The sequence below is a fragment of the Carassius auratus genome, chromosome 2 (assembly GCF_003368295.1).
Source record: "Carassius auratus strain Wakin chromosome 2, ASM336829v1, whole genome shotgun sequence".
NCBI classification, from domain to species: domain Eukaryota; kingdom Metazoa; phylum Chordata; class Actinopteri; order Cypriniformes; family Cyprinidae; genus Carassius; species Carassius auratus.
Window position 1 is genome coordinate 14,471,391 of NC_039244.1, and position 18,327 is coordinate 14,489,717.

General features: G+C 36.8%; 1 protein-coding gene across 3 annotated transcripts in view; it reads right to left on the bottom strand.

Annotated features, from left to right (window-relative positions):
- Nucleotides 1-3,571: 3,571 nt before the first annotated feature.
- The window catches only part of LOC113117030 (thymocyte selection-associated high mobility group box protein TOX-like), a 56,619-nt gene continuing 41,863 nt past the window's right edge, over nucleotides 3,572-18,327 (bottom strand). For all 3 annotated transcript variants that reach the window (XM_026285404.1, XM_026285396.1, XM_026285413.1), the window contains 6 exons: nucleotides 14,002-14,253; nucleotides 12,673-12,903; nucleotides 10,941-11,021; nucleotides 9,658-10,014; nucleotides 5,184-5,332; nucleotides 3,572-5,086 (listed from right to left, as the gene is read on the bottom strand). In XM_026285404.1, the coding sequence (XP_026141189.1) occupies nucleotides 5,050-5,086; nucleotides 5,184-5,332; nucleotides 9,658-10,014; nucleotides 10,941-11,021; nucleotides 12,673-12,903; nucleotides 14,002-14,253 (1,107 nt within the window). In that variant the 3' untranslated portion in view covers nucleotides 3,572-5,049. The remainder of the gene's footprint in view (nucleotides 5,087-5,183; nucleotides 5,333-9,657; nucleotides 10,015-10,940; nucleotides 11,022-12,672; nucleotides 12,904-14,001; nucleotides 14,254-18,327) is intronic.

An 18,327-nucleotide genomic window follows, 5' to 3' on the forward strand; every position in this document is an offset into this window, starting at 1 on the left:
CTACTTACCTCTCTCCAGCGATACTCCTAAGATCAAAGTCTCCATCGTGCGTGTGTGTGGTTCACCTCCCTCCTCTGACTTCTTCACCCAGCTATCACGAACCCATTCATCACTCTATCCAACACTACCCGCTCCTCTGCTTGTGCCTTAAATAAAACCTTTCTTAAAATCTTTCTGTTACTCCTCAGCCTCCCTGGTATTCTGTAACACAGTGTTCAGTGTCACATGATTATTTAGAAATCATTCTGATATGCTGAGCACTTGGTGTTCAAGAAACATTTATTATTGATATCAATGTTGAACGCTTTTACTTGTGATACATACATTTTTCAGGATTCTTTAATGAATAGAAATGTGTTTGAAATTCAGTGCCATGCTGTATGACCTTACAGGAAATCCTCAAATACAGCATTTTCACTGTATTATATGAACTAATTGTTTTCACATTTAGTTGCCAATTTTTAATACTACAATGGAGTTTGTATTAATAAAATATGGTTTCCATATGAAGGCTATTTTTTTGTTTTGTTTCCATTTTACATCTGTTATCTTTAAGGATTGATAGGCAATGTTTACAAAACATGTTTATGTTCAGATTTAAAGTTAGTCAGAATTTAAACATCAAGCTGTCATTTAGCAGCTTCTGTCATCCACAGTTATTTTCAGTACACTAATTACAGTGACAGGCCCCCTAGAGCAACCTGAGGTCACACACACACACACACACACACACACACACACACACATACACACACAAAATGACATGCAAACACTGACTAAACAAGTAGTTTTATAATGAATATGTTTCTAAATGTATCCCACATGTGCAGTTTAGGGGTTAAAGTAAATGTTTGAGTGTACAAAACGTGCCATCAAATGTATCTATAGCTCATGTGGTTTGTGTACTCATACGAGAGAATTCAGTGTTACTTCTGATGAAAATAAAAAAATCTGGTACTGCATGTAGAGAATTTGAAGCAGAGTGCTTTATCTCTAATAGTGGAGGTCGGTGCACATTATGTCACAACAAGACATAAATGACTTAACATGCAGCTGCAAGCCCTCCGTATTCACTTTTCAGTGAAGTGACAATATTAATCGATGAGGACAACAGGATTACACAATGTGCAAGTTCAAACAGGCTGCTATGAAAAAAACTAGTATGTCAAAACTGCATGGTTGCAATACAATTTCAGTCTAGGGTGATGAAATGCAGTTTGTACAGTATAAAAACCATTACACCTATCAAAAGTCCCCATAAACCACCAATACCAGCATGTGTGTGTGTGCATGTGCATGTGTGTTTTCATGCTTTAATTAGAGCTAATATTTCCCACAACCGCTTGTGTTACAATAGGGAACACAGATGTATTTTAAAAGGTCTAAACATGATCAATACACTACATATTGAAAAATACATTTCAATTTCAGTATGTGCAGTTTGTAATTAATGACATAGTTAAGACATAGTTTAACCAAAATGCTGTCATCATTTACACACACTCAAGTTCTTTCAAAGCTGTATGAATCTCTTCTTCTGTCTTCTGTTGAACATATAAGATGTTTTAAATAATACAGCTGATGTTCCTCATTGACTTCCATGATATATAAAAGATCATCTAGGAGTTCTACATTTTAAAATGGGGACCATCAACAGATACATTCTTTGAAATATCTTCTTTTGTGTTCAGCAGAAAAAAAGAACGTCAAACAAGTTTGGAACAAGTGGCGGGTGAGTATTGTGTGAAGTATCCCTTTAATAGATCTTCAGTTTGTGTGTCTATTGCCTAAGTCCTGATAGTTAGTTTACATTATAGTTTACATCTGATTAGAGGAATTAAGGATTTTGGTGCTTGGACAATTTATCAACTCTTTTTGGATAGTGAGCAAGTAGTAAAGGGTGGTTTCAGGGGGAGGATTTATGTTTTTCTTTCTTTTACTCGTTTTGGATATTCGGATGAAGTAATAAGGATCAGTACAGAGTAACATTAATCACATATTGCTCCATCTGTTAGCTGTGCAGTCACCTTGGTAAAACCCATTGTTACTCATAGCGAACATTTACCTGTCATTAAATCTGGTTTAACTGGAATATGAATCACCATGTAATGGGAAAATCATATTTGAATAATATTAGCATTTGTCTGTTATATGAACCAGCGTCTCGTCACAGATCACGCCATAGGCCCGCTGCTGTTCTGCCTTTGTCCACTAGATGGCAATAGTTTGCCATCACCAAACATGACTTCCATGACAAGGAGCAGTCGTTTTTAAAACCAGCAAGACAGTCATAATAGAGATAGTCTATTAATCTGTCTTTAGATTCACTAAACTCTCCTATACAGTCCATTAAGGCTGGACATTGTCCAAATAGGGAACTTTGACTTTTTTTTTTACCTCAAACTACAACTAATCAAAACACTTTCAGCTGTACATAATTGTTTTATGATTCGTACTTTCACAATCCAGAAACAAGTCTAAATAATTAACTTACTATTTTAGGTCGTTTCATTTTGAGCGGTGGATGATATTGTCAGGAGAGATACTTTGTTTTATGGTAGATAACTAGGTTATATAACATGAAAAAGTATTTCTCCTGACAATGTAAATAAATATATGAATCATTTTGGAAACATTGACATAAATAGGATACATTTTAGATGTTCCATAAGATTACTATTATTTCTATGCATTATGGGTTTTTTATAAAGAAAGTTTGTGCAGGAAAACATTGACTTAAAGCTGCGGTAGGGAACTTTTGACGCTCTAGCGGTTAATAAACTGAACTGCTTGCGTCTTGCGGAAGAACACCGGAACTACTTCTCTCTGTTTATGTCTATGAAGAATCACAAAGGTACTGGGTTACTCCGCCGCGGTACCCCCGAAACAATCTAAAATAGTCCGAATATAAACACTTATTATAGGTGCACCCTAGTGATTAAGGACAAGCTAAAAACACGGTTTGGAAAATGGATTCATGGTTTACTCGCTTATTATATACATTTTTCTACATTTTGAACACAAACAAAGTTACGGACTGCAGCTCTGATTGGTTGTTTCTTACCGGGAGCGGATGAATTTCTGCAAATGGCAATAGGACCGCTGGGAGGAGCCAGAGGAGCTTGATTTTTTTCACAAATTATCTGTCTCATATTCTACGGTCAGGACATAATAACAGGTTTAACAAATATGTAAAAAATATATTTTTACAAAAGTTACCTACTGCAGCTTTAAATGACACTAAGGAAGCATTTCGAGGGAGATCAGTATGTAAAAACCTTAGGTGAAAGGGTCTATGGCAGCTGTATGACAGGGCAGGAATGTGCTCTTGACACTGGGAGGGATATTTGTGCTGTGTTCATGGTTGGAAAATGGATTGTTATTATTACACTCCCTATCAACAACACTGTGACCCAGATATGAGTGTGGAAGTGAATTAGTGTTCATTATACATGAACTTAAGCTTGACCTTTTTCTGACAGAGGAATTATGAAGATATAAATGTTTCAAATAATATGCAATACAAATATTTTGCCCTGAATTCCTCGTAATGAAACACTCGTGACACTCGTTGATTAATTACTGCACAAAAATGCAGGTTTGCCTTTATTTATTTTCAAACACAATAAAAACTAAATAAGAATTATTCACATTGTTGCCTGGATCAATTCTGTCAAAACAAATGAACAGAAAAACATCCCTGGAACTCTAACATAATTACTCAAAAAACACCTACAGTTATTATTTTTCCTTCATAAATAGGCGCAAACAAGTACCATAAAAAGATCTCATATAGACACAGTGTAGAGGGATAGTAAATGATCAGCCATATGCCAGGGTTATACAGCAACTCTCCAATCTGCCACTGTTTCTTCTAATTAACACCATATAAGCATCTGACACTTTCATACACATAGTTTGGATGACATTAATCAGTATGCCAGAAGTGATACAAAAGAAATATTTTGCGTAATACAAAATAAACTTTTTCTTTAGCTCTTTCCTTAATGAATCAGTTCATGCTGCCTCGCTGGTTGATGCCATCAACCTATACTTTATTAAACTTGGGAAAATAATACTTTTGTCTGTCTAATCAACAGCGACTTCCGCTGCCAAGAAATTACCCCTCTTGGCTAATTATCCCTTTTCGGGTTTTAAACGAACTGGTGTGGTCCAATTCAAAATCACATTGTTACCTAAAAAAAAAAAGTTGAATTCTTATACTCTAGGAGTAACACAGATTCTATTTACAGCTTGAAACAACCCGTCCGGCCGTTCATGACGTTCCTATGAGCCACTGTTTTATACTTACAACAGAACTCTGTTTCTAAGGCAGTTGACTAGAAAAGATCATTACAGAGAGGAAGAATGATACGACGAGAAAGAGGAGCGGGGCGAGACGCAGGAGTCATATCATCTGCATTCTTTTTTTGTGGCTTTATGTTTTTTTTTTTGTCTTTGTACAAAAAACGAAGTTCTGTTTTGGTTTTCGTTCCGCCGTTTGTCAGCGAGAGCTTGGAGTCTCCGACACGCAGCGGTAAGTGCTTAGAAACCGGTGGCCTGACACAACCTTCCTGCGAGGCAAGTTGACCTACGCAACGTCTTAAAAACCATGAGCAATCTCCAATAAAACACACGTCTACAGGGGGTTTCCATACACGGCCTCTTATTAGGGACGCAACGAGGACGCAGAACAATAGGAGGGCGTTAAAAGTCAATATCATTAGAGAGGTGATTGCATTTAAACAAATTTTAGCATACAGTTTACATGTACATGCTTTTAATGATTTCAACTCTATTTTAAAGATCCAAGATGTCTGAATGTCAGAAGCTAGAAGGAGATACAAATTCCAAAGCCACCACGGTAGGGTGCACTAAAGGGTGAGCCATGAGAAAGAAAACATTCAAACGTTGGTTTGCTGATGTGTGGATTGTGTCTAAGTCTAAAGTAAGGGCTGAACAGCAGGCCCTGATGAGGAGCTGTACTGGGATGAGGAACTGCCTTGGTCCTGTGAGCGTGAAGGAGGAGCGTGGGGTTGGAGATGTCGATCAGGTCAGGTACAGGGCTTTGTCCCTCTGCAGAGCCCTGTGGAGGGAAATACCAACAAGTCAAAACGGCTGTCGCAGAAATGGGCTTTTTTTTCCGTGAATGATGATGACTGATCTCGCTAGCGTCCGCTCACCCGTTGCCGCAGTACTCAGCGGTCCAGTCCAGGCCCTGGGTCGGTCCGTTCCTGCAGCCGGTGCGGTAGTCCATTGAAGGGGACAGGCCAGGTCCGGCAGAGGATGTGACATTTACCATGCTCTGATACTCTGCCTGAAGGGGGAAACCCTGAGAGGAGAGCAGATTTCATATTAGATCTACATGCTGCAGGTCCCACAGAGTCAAGGCCTATAGTGCAGAGCTATGAGAGCAAATGGGATCTGTTATATAACAATAATGATAATCATTTATATACCAGAATAAAGCATTGCAGCACAATGTTAAAGGAATACCTCTGGCAAAAATGAAAATTCAGGCATTAGTTATTCATTCATTGTCATGCTGTTATTTTTGTCAGTAAAACACAAAAGTAGACTTTTAAAGAAATGGTTACGCAGCTCTTGTATTATAAAAAAAACAGCTTGTATAGTGACTAGGGGTTTGTTTAGCACTTGTATTTACAGTGTTTTAAAGCCGTACAATGGCTTTGTGTGGGAAAAAGAAATTGAAATGTGTTTTAAGTAATGAGTAGATGAAAATGTAAGAAATATTAGGTTGTGCAATTAAAAAGAAAAACATCTCGGTGAAAGAAGGCCCTTTTGGGTCAGTTTTAAACTCTTTTAAATGAAGTCTCTTATGCACACATATGCTGCATTTATTTGATCAAAAACACACACAAGACAGTAATATTGTTAAATATCATCACAATTTAAACAGTTTGAATATATTTTGAAATTTCATTCATTCCTGTGTTGTTAAAGCTGAATTCTCAGCATAATTACTTCAGTCTTCAGTGTAACATGATCCATCAGAAATCATTCTAATATGCTGATTTACTGCACAAGAAACAGTTCTTGTTATTACTAAAGTTGAAAACAGTTGCACTGCTTAGTATTTTTGTGAAATCCATGAAACATTTTAATTCAGGATTTATTTTCAGCATTTATTTGAAATCAAAACATCATAATGTAGAAGTGTTATTTTTAGATTAATTTAATGTATATTTGCTCAATAAATGTATTAATTTCTTTAAAAAATAAAAAAAAAATTGACCTCAAACTTGAGAACGGTGATGTAAACTTAAAAGGGAGGGGAATATTATCAGTGAATAATGACTCAAATGTGGGTCTTTTCACACAAATGAACACTATTGTATGGACGCATTTTAATTATTTATTTGTAATTTTTAGGAGCTTGACATATTAAAGCTATAGTTGTGCAACAAGACCTCTATAATGAATTTTCATTAAGGTTTACTTTTGAGTGCCACTCAGAAAATGGGTCTGGAATGACATATATTTCATTTTTCGGTGAAATGTCCCACTAATTCAATAATTTAACACTGAGTTGTATTAAAGTCTGACATCAAAATGCTTAACTAGCCTGTTTTTCTGAGAGAAACCAGAGCAAAGCAGCTCGTCCAATCTAATTCCAGCAAACATCCTCCACGATCTGAAGTGGACATGATGACGGTGTAATGCAAGCAGCCTCAAATGAGCATTAACCAGGAACTGCATTCGCTGGTTGGGGAAAATAAATGAAGCAGATATTCTAATTTGAAGACTTCTTCTCTGTTCTTAGCCTACGAAAGACTGCATGTGAAAAGGAAGTTAATCTCAGTGGTACACAAGAGAATCTGCCTGAAAGAGCAAGACAGCAGGTGGCTGCGTTTTTTCCCCCTCCAGAGATTCTACCTATTCATGAATTGTTCCTCAAATTCTTCTCCTTCATTCGATCACAAAGGCTCCATCTGCCCCTTTGTGTCCCCCACCCCCCCACAACACCACCCCACCTCCCCCCGGCCCGCCTCGGCTCACTGAAAAAGTTGAACCGCGCGTTTTTGTTTGCTCTCTACAAATATGCAAAAATGAACGAGGATTATTACTCCCCTTTGGATTTAAAAATTCTCCCATAAAGGCAGGATCTGTGGAACAGGCTTAAGAACTCCCCAAACCGAGGAGAGAAAAGCCAAGTTTAAGCATTCGTACTCTCCTCCAAAAGATTGACACAGCCATACAAGGAGCCCTGTGGTAATCTAAAATTGGACTTCAGACAAACTCACACTTATAATCTGCATGAAAATTAAAACAATTTTTTTTTTGCCTTACGACGATGATCATCCAACAGCAATAGTTCATCTTCCTGCAGAGGAGTGATAAAAAAGAAGCACATGAAATTCAATCGAACAGTTACTCTTTTAAATACAATGTTTCCCAGAATTCCCAGCGGGCACAGGAAGAGAGACTGACAACAATAGGCCTTTCATATTCAGATGTGGATGGGGAACTTTTGCAGCGGCAGTTTGAATCGGAAATATGTTTTTCTGTTTCGTTCTTGATGGAATCTATACGTTGCCATGTATTTCCTTAACGACTCCTTCCAAAAAACACATTCAGACCCAAACAGCTCGTGACTCAACAACATCAGCGAGGCGCATCCCCTCGGTGAAAGATCAAACTGCTGTCACTGGATAGCGTGTCACCTGTTCTCCGGACCACCTGATTCATCTCTCTTTATGAAGCTAATCCTTGTTTACCCCGAGACAATGTGATTCTCCACCCTCTGCTTCTCTCCAGCAGCAGTCAGTCCTGCCTCCCAGCTGATGCTCATCTCTTAAAGAGCTTCCAGCACAAGGGTGCCATTCATTAGGACCTCATTACAACCTCATCTCAATCCCACTGAAGTTCAAGCGCAACTCAAGGCTGTTAAGACATGAAACGGATCAGCATCAAACTCTTAATGGTGTTCTCGCCATCACTGTATTAGAGGAACGAGGGTTTAATTAGCACTGATGCTAATAATGAGGCTGAGTGTTAATGTAGGGCTGCGGTTGAAACGCCCTCTTCCTCCTCCTACAGTACGTTAAAGCAGGGGAGGTAATAAACGCAGTGAATGTTATTGTTAAAAAAGGTTGTTTTCTTTTTAATTAGATCTTTTTTGGGGTTGTTTGTGAATGGGTAGAGGCTTTATTTGTTGTCTACGTCCTTAAAATCCAGCCTTTTCCTCTTATACACTTTAGCAGAGAACTAATTTCATTTCCTTCGGCCCGGTCTGAAAAACTGTTTTCATCAGATAGCTGAGGCGTTTTGTCTTCCACACTGATGTATTCATCAATCTCAATGTGAGGGGTTTTATTTTTTGTGCAACCCTAAGTCACATCCAAATCCTAATGCATCTGTTTATTACAGAGAGAAAATTGAAAATCTGTCTGTGTGATATGTTGGGATTTTTTTTTTTTTTGCTCAGCGTGGACATAAAACAAGCTGACAGATATTAATGGTTTCTCTCTTGACCTCATTCGCCGGCGAGAGAGATAGGCTGAAGGGGCCGGAAATGATGAAAAATGAAACAGTGCTGCATCTGCTGCATAAACAACACTTCCTCCACTCTCACATTCATACACACACATATACACATATATATCTGTTCCACGATAAAGTATAATGGAAATTGGAGAAGAATCCGTCAAGGCGGGTTCTCAAAGAGGTTTATGGAAAATATATTGGCGGGGGAGAAGAGACCTTTAGCCTCTTTTTGGTGTCGCCTTAATAACACTGAAAAGACTGCTAATGTCTTTCTTGATTAAATTCAACATGAAATAGAGTTTGCAACCTATTTTAGTTTCAGAATCTGATATATTTCACATTAAAAGGCAAATAAAAATAAAGGGAGGGGCTTGATGCTATCTATCAGGAATTGATTTGGGTGAACGGTTCACACGAAGTCCAAGATAATATTCAGTATTTATCAATTAAACTTAGGTCAATTTAGATTACTTCAATTAAATGGTGAATTTCATGTTTGAAGAATGAATTTAAATATCTATGCTTTTGAATGTGAGCAATCATAAAAAGGTAAATGAATACATAAATATATTTTTTACATTAAAGTAGCTTTCTAAATCTAATACTGACCCACACTTCTGAAAATCATTAAAGGTTTATACTAGCCAAGGCTGTGCTTATTTGATGAAAAAAAAAACTGTTAAAACAGTAATATTTTGAAATATTACTACAATTTAAGATAACTGTTCTCTCTTTTACAATGTAATTTATTAAGCTGAATCTTTCAGTAGCCATTACTCCAGGCTTCGGTATCCTGATCCTTAAAAAATAATTGAAATATGCTAATATGGTGCTCAATTTTTTTATTATTATTAATTTTAAAAACAGTTGCCCTGCTTAATATTTTTCTGGAAGCAGTGCTACTTTTTTCTTTGATGACTAAAAAGGTAAGAAGAAATGTCTGCATTTATTTTAAAATATAATTCTTTTGTTTTCATAAATGTTGTTACTGTCACTTTCGTGCAATTTATTTCAATGTCTTTTTTTTTTATGGTTTTGTATATATAGGAAATTATTTTAAATATATTCAAGTGTTGTCTCAAAATTCCAAAGTATCTAAGAAGAAAGAAGTGCATGATTCTGTGTGAAAGTTATCAGTGTATGTCTGACCTGGGCCATGGATGGGGAGTGCAGGGGCAGCTGATGGCTGCTGAGCTGCTGTTGTTGCTGGTGGAGACTGAGGTGCTGGTGTAAGGGGGGGCTGATCTGCAGCGGAGGGGGGGACGAGCATGTCATGCTGCCCATGTTCACCGCTCCTGGCATGGGAGCGTTGGGCCGGGATGTACCACCTCGGGATAGGCCTGGCTGCATCTGGGGCAGGTGGGGACTGAGTCCTGGCTGCTGGTGGTACTGAGCAGCCATGTAGAGACCTGGGTGAGACTGGCCTGCCCCAGAGAAAACTGGTGGCTTGGGTCCGAGCATCTGAGAGGCCTGGGATGCCTTCACATCGCCCGGGTCATTGTAGCTCTAGAGAAAGGGAAAGAAGTGTTTTAGTTGTTGGTTGCATAAATGTTAAACAGGCTTCTTGGAATAATCAAGAGATTTTAAGCACTACACTGTGTCTTTCTCTGGTTTTAAATGCCTGATGAATGTTGTATGACCTGAATGTTCTTTTAAAATGTATGTCTATATACTATACTACTAAATATTTATAAAAAAAAAATTGGTAGCACTTTATTTTACAGTCCTGTTCCTCATGTACATACTATGTACTTATTATAGTAATTACAATAACTATGTAATAACTCTGAACCTACCCCTAAACCTAACCCTACCCCACGTAGTTACAATGTGTTACAATAACTTTCTTAGATAAATACACTGTAAGTACACTATAAGTACACGTACTGTAAAATAAAGTGCAACCAAAAAATTATATATATATATATATATATATATATATATATATATACATATATATATATATATATATATATACATATATATATATATATATATATATACATATATATATACATATATATATATATATATATATATATATATATATATATATATATATATATACATATATATATATATATATATATATATATACACATACATATATTTATATAATTAATGTATATATTTAATACATTTCAGACATATAAGATAATTAAAATATTCATTTTATATTTATTGTAGATTTAGATATGTATATAAAAGTTATATAAAAAAAAAATGTGTGTATATATATATATATATAGGATTTCTTGCAAGCTATTATAGCATGAGATTATATCCAGTTAGGTGTGCAATGGGAGTATATTTATTGCTCAAGCTGTCTTAAAAATATCCCAAAACTGCGAAAAAGGAACATCTCGAAATGCCCCTTCTTAAATGTCCCTTTTTTAGGCATGTCCCCATATCACTATTCCAGAGTCATTTACCTGAGACACGAGGCTCGCTCTGTACGCAGCCAGCTGTTTGAGGTACTCCTTCTTTGCGGTTTCTGTTTTTTTCTTGTACATCTGCCATGATAAAATAAACAAACAAAGAAAAAATATGTATTAAGAGGCCAAAGCTGTTCTTCATGTTCCTGTGCACAATTATTCTTAGAAATGGGATCTAATGGCAGTCCATTTATGAGCCATAATGCGTAATTGTTGTTGGAGCACTGAAATGGTGCTTAAGTGCAGTCCACTTTATCCATCGCTTGTTCTTCTGCCTTTATGGACTGTCCATATTTCCCCTTTCAGTTGCGGCATATGTGTAATTATTTGCCCATCAATACATCTGTGCTGTTATTACCTCAACCAATAGACCTCTACTAAAAAGACAAGAGCAGAAGAGAGATAGAAAAAGAAAAAAACAAAACAGCAGAGAGACATGATGTTCTTTTATCAGGCAAACATCCTCTCCTGAGTAAAAGTACTTTTAAGTGTTTTCATCAGCTTCACCGGCTGAGTGTTTTACATAGTGAAAAGAGCACAAAATAAATTATTTCAAAAAATACAACTGCTTTTTATGACTGTAGTTGCTGCCTGGTGGCTTTGCTGAGAGAAATGGGTACTTTCAGTTGTGTTTATTCTGAAATCAGAAGCAGCTCTCGTAGTCATGTCATTCCTCAAAACCTAAAAACAGTCTAGGTGTTAACATAAGTGCTAATCCTTTTTATCATCACTGCTTTCAATATGACAAGGAACCTTAATGAGGATATTAAACATATCAAGGGTATTTACTGTACTCCATAAGTGCTAATATAACACTTTGACATACACATTTGTTGTAATGCAGAGCAAATGAAAATAAATTGTTTTTTTTTTGACTGCAAGATCTAATGTGTTTTAGTCCTCAAATTAAAAAATCTTTTTGTCCTTCATGTTATTAATAATCTTTTTTTGTTTTGTTTTTTTGTCCATACAGTTCCAGTCTTGTTTTGGACCCCACTGACTTTCATTATATGGACAAAACTACTTCAAAATATATTACTCTGTATTGTTTAGTAATTTGGGGATAAGCTATGCATTTTTTGTTTTAGTTTCTTGAAATGTTTTAAGTTGAGAACTATTAATTTCAAACAGTCTTAAGTTTAATGTTGAGTTATTAATTTCAAATAAGACTAGTAACTTGAAAATCCACTTTTAAACCTGTTCAGAAGACAATTAAAAGTGCTGAAAACAACAGTTCTACAGCATAATACATTACAGACTGTATTCATGCCAAACGTCTACCGAAACTTGATAGAGTGACTAGCAGACTCCACAAAACCTTTGTTTGTTATGTTCTAATAAAAAATAAAAAAAATCTCACATATTGCACTGTTTTCACACCTGACTTTAAGACTTCCCCTACATGCACACCCATGCTGATGTTAGACCACAACACCTCTGCGGAAGCAATGTTATTCTCTGATTGCACAAGGGGAAATCAACAAATGTTCTGACCAACGTGTGCATCATTGTATCCGCTGACATAAAAAAAGTGGATATACCATTGCATATATTGTAGATAATACCTTAGATAATAAAGAAAAAATGTTCTGTGTGTGTATAGAAACACAGTAACCTAATTCCTGCTGTATTACCTCAGTCTTTATGAGTCAGCCACAAGATCGCAGCAAGATAAAGGAACTTTTTCACATCTGGACACGCGCCCGGTTTATTAAAGTGAGAAAGTCACCTGTTTCTGTTCCTCGCCCAGGCCGTCCCACATGGAGGCCACTATTTTGGAAACCTCCCCAAATGTGGCATTGGGATTTTGCCCTTTTATAGCCGCCTGAGTGTCTCTGAAGAACAGGGCGTAGGCTGACACTGGCTTCTGAGGCTCATTGGGGTCTTTCTTCTTCTTCTTCTTGGGGGTTTTGGGCTTCTTGGCCATGTCTGTGGCTGCTCTCTTCTCTGCCCCATTCATCTGAAAAGAGAGGAGCTCTTTAGAGTAAACAATACATATCCAATGAGATTAAGCCTTAATAACAGCTGAAGCAATCATCATCCTAAAGCTAGCTAGTGAACCATGTCTCCAAAGCCTGGAGCTGTTTTTTAAATTTTAATGACTATCGTGCATTATTTGTATATTCAAGGTTCCCACGCATTTTTACTAATCATTTTCCATGACGTTTGCAGTCGTTTGTGATCCCTGGATAACTATTTATGTAAAGCACGAGGTGGAAAGAACAATTTCTAGACAATGAAATATTAATTTTAATATGCAGCATCTATAGGGCGTTGGGATTATGACATAATCGCCTGTTTATGGTTGCTGATCTGTTCACTTTAAAGGGCAATCAGATATACCTAACCAAATAAGTGAATTTGACGTACGTGTAGAAGTACTATAAATTGCACATTTTACTAGTAATTTTTGCATTAAAAATGACAAATAACATATTTTATTATAGATACATTTAAATACATCTAAATATTAAATATTGATTAGAAAGATATAAACTAAATCACAAAAAGCTATGTATATTAAGTTTGCATTTTAACACTGTAACTGTTAAATGCTCTAAACAGACATTTAATTTTATTACTCATATGAAAATTAGTCACCAGCCTAAAGCTTCATAATCATAACAAATATCATAACAAATATTTAAGTGACTGAAATAGCAGGATGCGTCACTTCATATAAACACGAGTAGCTCCTAATTGTGCAGTTTGGACGTTTTAATGCTGAGCCGTGTCTTCTATGTTAGGAAACAAGACAGAAAAATATCTTAGCAGAGCACATAAACGACCACACTTTCCAGAGGATCAGCACTGATGTGAGTTTTGGAGAAAATGTGCAGTATTTTGGCTGTGAAGAACAGACTTGAGGCAGATCAGTGTCTTAGCAAATCTATGTTTAAGGAAACATGGCAGAGCAACTTGCTGAAAGGTCAGCAGTGACTCATTCCTTTTAATACACTCTATTTTGCCACAGTGCATAAAATAGTGTATGTGTGTGAGGAAGATAAGCTTTTATATTCATGAGATCATAGAATGGGTAACACACTCTCTCTCTCACCTTGGCAGCATCATCTGCATCGTCCTCATGCACGGAGCTGGAGGGGGAGGGTGTGGCTGACTTGCTCTCCGGTGGAGACGGGGATCCATGGGTGCCATTGTTGTGATTCAGACCCAGCTGAGTATTGAGTTGTGATTGGTTGATGGTGGCCAGCTGACCTTGAGGAACCATGCCAGGTTGGACTCTGTGCCTGAGCGTGTCCACCTGAGGATGGCCGCCGTAACGTGAGTCGGAGTTGACCATTTGCTGCATCTGGAATATTAAAATAAAACTTCCTTTAAAAAAACAAAATCTAGATTTCCCAGTGAATCCTTCAAATAAACTGAACTTCAAGCCGTTCTGATGACTGCAAGGTGAAAGTCTGTTAGTTGAATGAAAGTTTGTAGCATAATGTTGTAGCAAAAAAAATCAACTTGACTACTGATTTCTTGAAAAAAAAACGCCACATTTTTTTTAATCATATCTATATATCTATATCTATATCTATCTATCTATCTATCTATCTATCTATCTATCTATATATATATATATATATATATATATATATATATATATATACATACACACACACACACACACACACACACACACACACACACACATATATATATATATATATATATATATATATATATATATATATATATATATATATATATATATATATATATATATATATATATATATATATATATATATACTTCAAAAAGCGCTTACATTAATTTTTCTGTTAAAACAGTATGAGCTGTAAAGTTGTTTAAATCATAATGATCATTTTAAGGAATTAGGATTTATGAAATTATATTGTCCTGCTGTTTATTCCTTGTGCCTATACTATTGAAACATTGAGTATTTCAACATATGCGAATTGGCCCCATTCACTTCCATTGTACGTGACTCACTGAAATCCTTTTTGAATGATTTTTAAGAAAATAACAAATGTATTTATTTATTTTTGGTAATCAATCTCATGAAACCAAAGTTGCTGATTAAGCCTAACTTCTACTGAACCTGAATTAATCTTTTACAAAGTAAAAAGTTATTCTTATTAAAACCTACCTCGGGTAAACAGAACTGTTACAAAAGAAATCCCTTAAAGGTTTTAAATGTCTACCTATACATACAAGCATAATCCAGCACTAATGTCTCCATCCATACCTTAAGACTGGTTTGGGTTTTCAGCTATTAATGCTGGTCTGTAGCAGAGTGTAGAAACATTGCTTTTTGCTCACTGTATCTGGGGGATAAATCACTTCCGACAAGGACAAGCCTTGTAGCTGTAGTCCGTTACCTGATACTGTCTGAAGCAACAGGTGACCTGAAATGTACCCCACGCCCACCATTGTATGCAACACAATGCCCCCGACAGGTGGAGCTTTGGGGTTAGAAGCCACAGGCATTTTTCTGAAGGACAGGTGACTCTATGTTTCCCTCCCCGCACAAACACTTCAGACAAACTGGACCCCCATTACTCAAAACATACTGGAATTGCTTTCTAACATCCCTTATTTCGAGGAGAGCCCCTGAGAGGACTGAATAATGCTAATGCGAAGATTTAACACATTTCATACTGTCAGACAGTGACAGTCACACAGGGAAATGTTGTGTCTAATATTGAAAAATGCATTACATGGTGAGCCATCCACACGATCTGTTATGCATTTCTGAGTGGTGCTTGTCCACGCTGCCATGATACTAATGTGTTCTGGATTTTTTTGTAAAAAAAATTTCGATTAAGTGATGCTGTTTATATTTTAATTATACAGTTAAACTTTTTAAAATTAATTTCTGCTTTAATTTTAAGCCAACAATATGACTTTCATATCATGTTTAACTTGATTAATCAAATAAATACATGAAAGCGATTTTTTCTGTCATGTCATGGAGCATCAGAAGAACTGTTCATTTACGAGAATTCAGCATATATCCGAAAGCAGCTGATTGGATGTAAAGGACTAACGACGTGACAAAATGACACAGCAATAGTGAGGAAATGCTCTAATCCTAGCGGTTTTAGCGGTTTACTGACTAATCATAAACTGACACTGGTGAAAAGGTCAAGTTCTCATGAAATGGCTGGAAAAAAAGAAAAGATCGCAGTGGAAAACTGTTCAACTTTTCAGGGGGTTTAACCATTACAATGTTAATTGATAGGAGGAAGTTTCATTTTTCAGTGAAATGTGTTCGCCATGACACACACCTCATTAATACCCTTGGTGTTTTCTGTATTATACCCCTTCCCACTCGATTTCTTTTGAAACATCTGTATTTTCTTGAGGGGGACTTTTTCTGTTATTTAACCAGACAATAGCCACCTTGTGTGGGTAATAAGCCAATGTGGTCAGTTTTGGGTAGAAAACACATTTCAACTTAAAACCACGCATGCTGATAAAGGTCACCTTTCTATTTCTTGGTAAAACAAAACTAAGAGGCAGATTTTTTTGACAGTAACTTAGAGTGAAATCAAAGAAAAATTGTTTAATCATACTGCAATAACTAGTGAAATTTCCCACCGAGTAAAACTTAACAGCAAGAGGATCAACATGGCCGCTGAAAACAACTCAAATCGCGTTTGTCAGAGCGAGGTCGTGATGGTATTTATCATCTGAGCTCACCATTAATCTCCACTGCACAGAGGACAAAGACTTGCCGGGGATGAATAGAGGTCACGTGACGAGGTCACAGACAAAAGCCCTAAAGGCTGCCCGTTCTGCACTTTTTAAGTTTTAAATAACAAATGGCTGCCTGGGCTGGCTGTTTTTTCATCAGATCCACCGACCCGTGTTGCAAAAGAGGTCATATTCATTTGATATCAATTTCCTTTAAATCACAGGGCAAATTGTAATCACACGTACAGTAGGAGACTATTTGCATGCTTATCTTCCTATAGTGCATGACGAAGACATATGAAAGGGATGCGAGAACCCCAGCTTTCCACAGAGTCCAATGACATTTTAAAGAGAGGAAAATAATGTCTACTTTACTCCGGCTGTCACTTCAGGGGCACTTTCATGTCCTTCTGTTTCCATTAAAAAGGTATAAATAGCTTAAGTGCTGGACTAGATCAGAGCCAATTGTTTGCTCAGGGTAATAAAACCACAGCCCAGTGATAAGGACTTTTTTTTTTTTCAGGACGAGTAATGAGGGTGTATTTCATGTCCTTGTGTTACTGTAGATCTTTATAAGCTATAAGACAGACTGGCTTTTTGTTTACCCTTTTGATCATTAGAATGAATTCGAAATATATTCTGGCATAATCGTAGCTATTAATTTCCTTCCTCTCGAGTTAATCCGCTTTAAAATCGCTGATATTTTTTCTTTTTTCTTTTTTTTGTGGTAATATTAGCTTGTCACAGTCTACATGAAAGAAATCACCCAATATTTATGACATGCAGGAGTACATATGAGAAGTGAGGTAATTTAAAGTATAAAAGCTTAAAGCCGTATTACACCATCTGTCATTTGGACGTGCTGGAGTATAGTTGCTCTCGCTTGGATTTTTACACGACCGCACCCAAATACCTGTCTCTTATTAAACTTCACTGTAAATGATCTATGCAAAAGCTGCCTAACAGAAGTGTCTTGTCACACTGCACTTTCAAGGTCTCAAATGAGCCAGTTTTGCAGTGCGCAGCAAACTATTCTTTGCTGCAATTTTACAATAAATGGAGATTTATATGCATTACTGTTCCTGTTTTTTATTTAGGCCACCGCTGGATGAGGATTTAGTGGCTTTTGCGCTGATGATGGACGATCTCGCTGCTCTTTACCTCTCACTGCCTCTCTCTCTCCTCCACTGTCAGCTCTGTTTAGATTTGCACATTTTACACACATCAACTTGTGCTTATGTGGCTTTCTGGAAAGCAAACCTTACCTGAGCAATTCCAATAAATTTGTCGCATTTTATGCGAATCACCGAGCTCATCAGAACGGCCCGATGAGATCTCATCTCTCACATTATATGTTTTAAAAAAAAGCCTTCTGTTTCTCAGAACTAGGGGATCCATTTAGTCATTCCGCTGCATTTATTTTCATTCCTTTTAATGGAATGAGCAGAGATGGTGAAACCTTAAGAGATAATGTTGCTTTTAATCTAATACTTTTTTAAGGTGAAGCAGATTTCACTCAACTGTCTCTGCTGGCTAAACAATGCAAACTCTGAGAGCTATAAAATGAATGCAAAATGTAAGAGGCACATAAATGCACTCTCTGTTCCACCAGAGAAGGCAGCTCCAACAGGCTAATGCTGAGAGAAAATTAATTCCATCAGCTAGCTCTTTCATTCTCCACTGCAGCTACAAGCTCTCTGTCCCGTTGCCTGGCAAC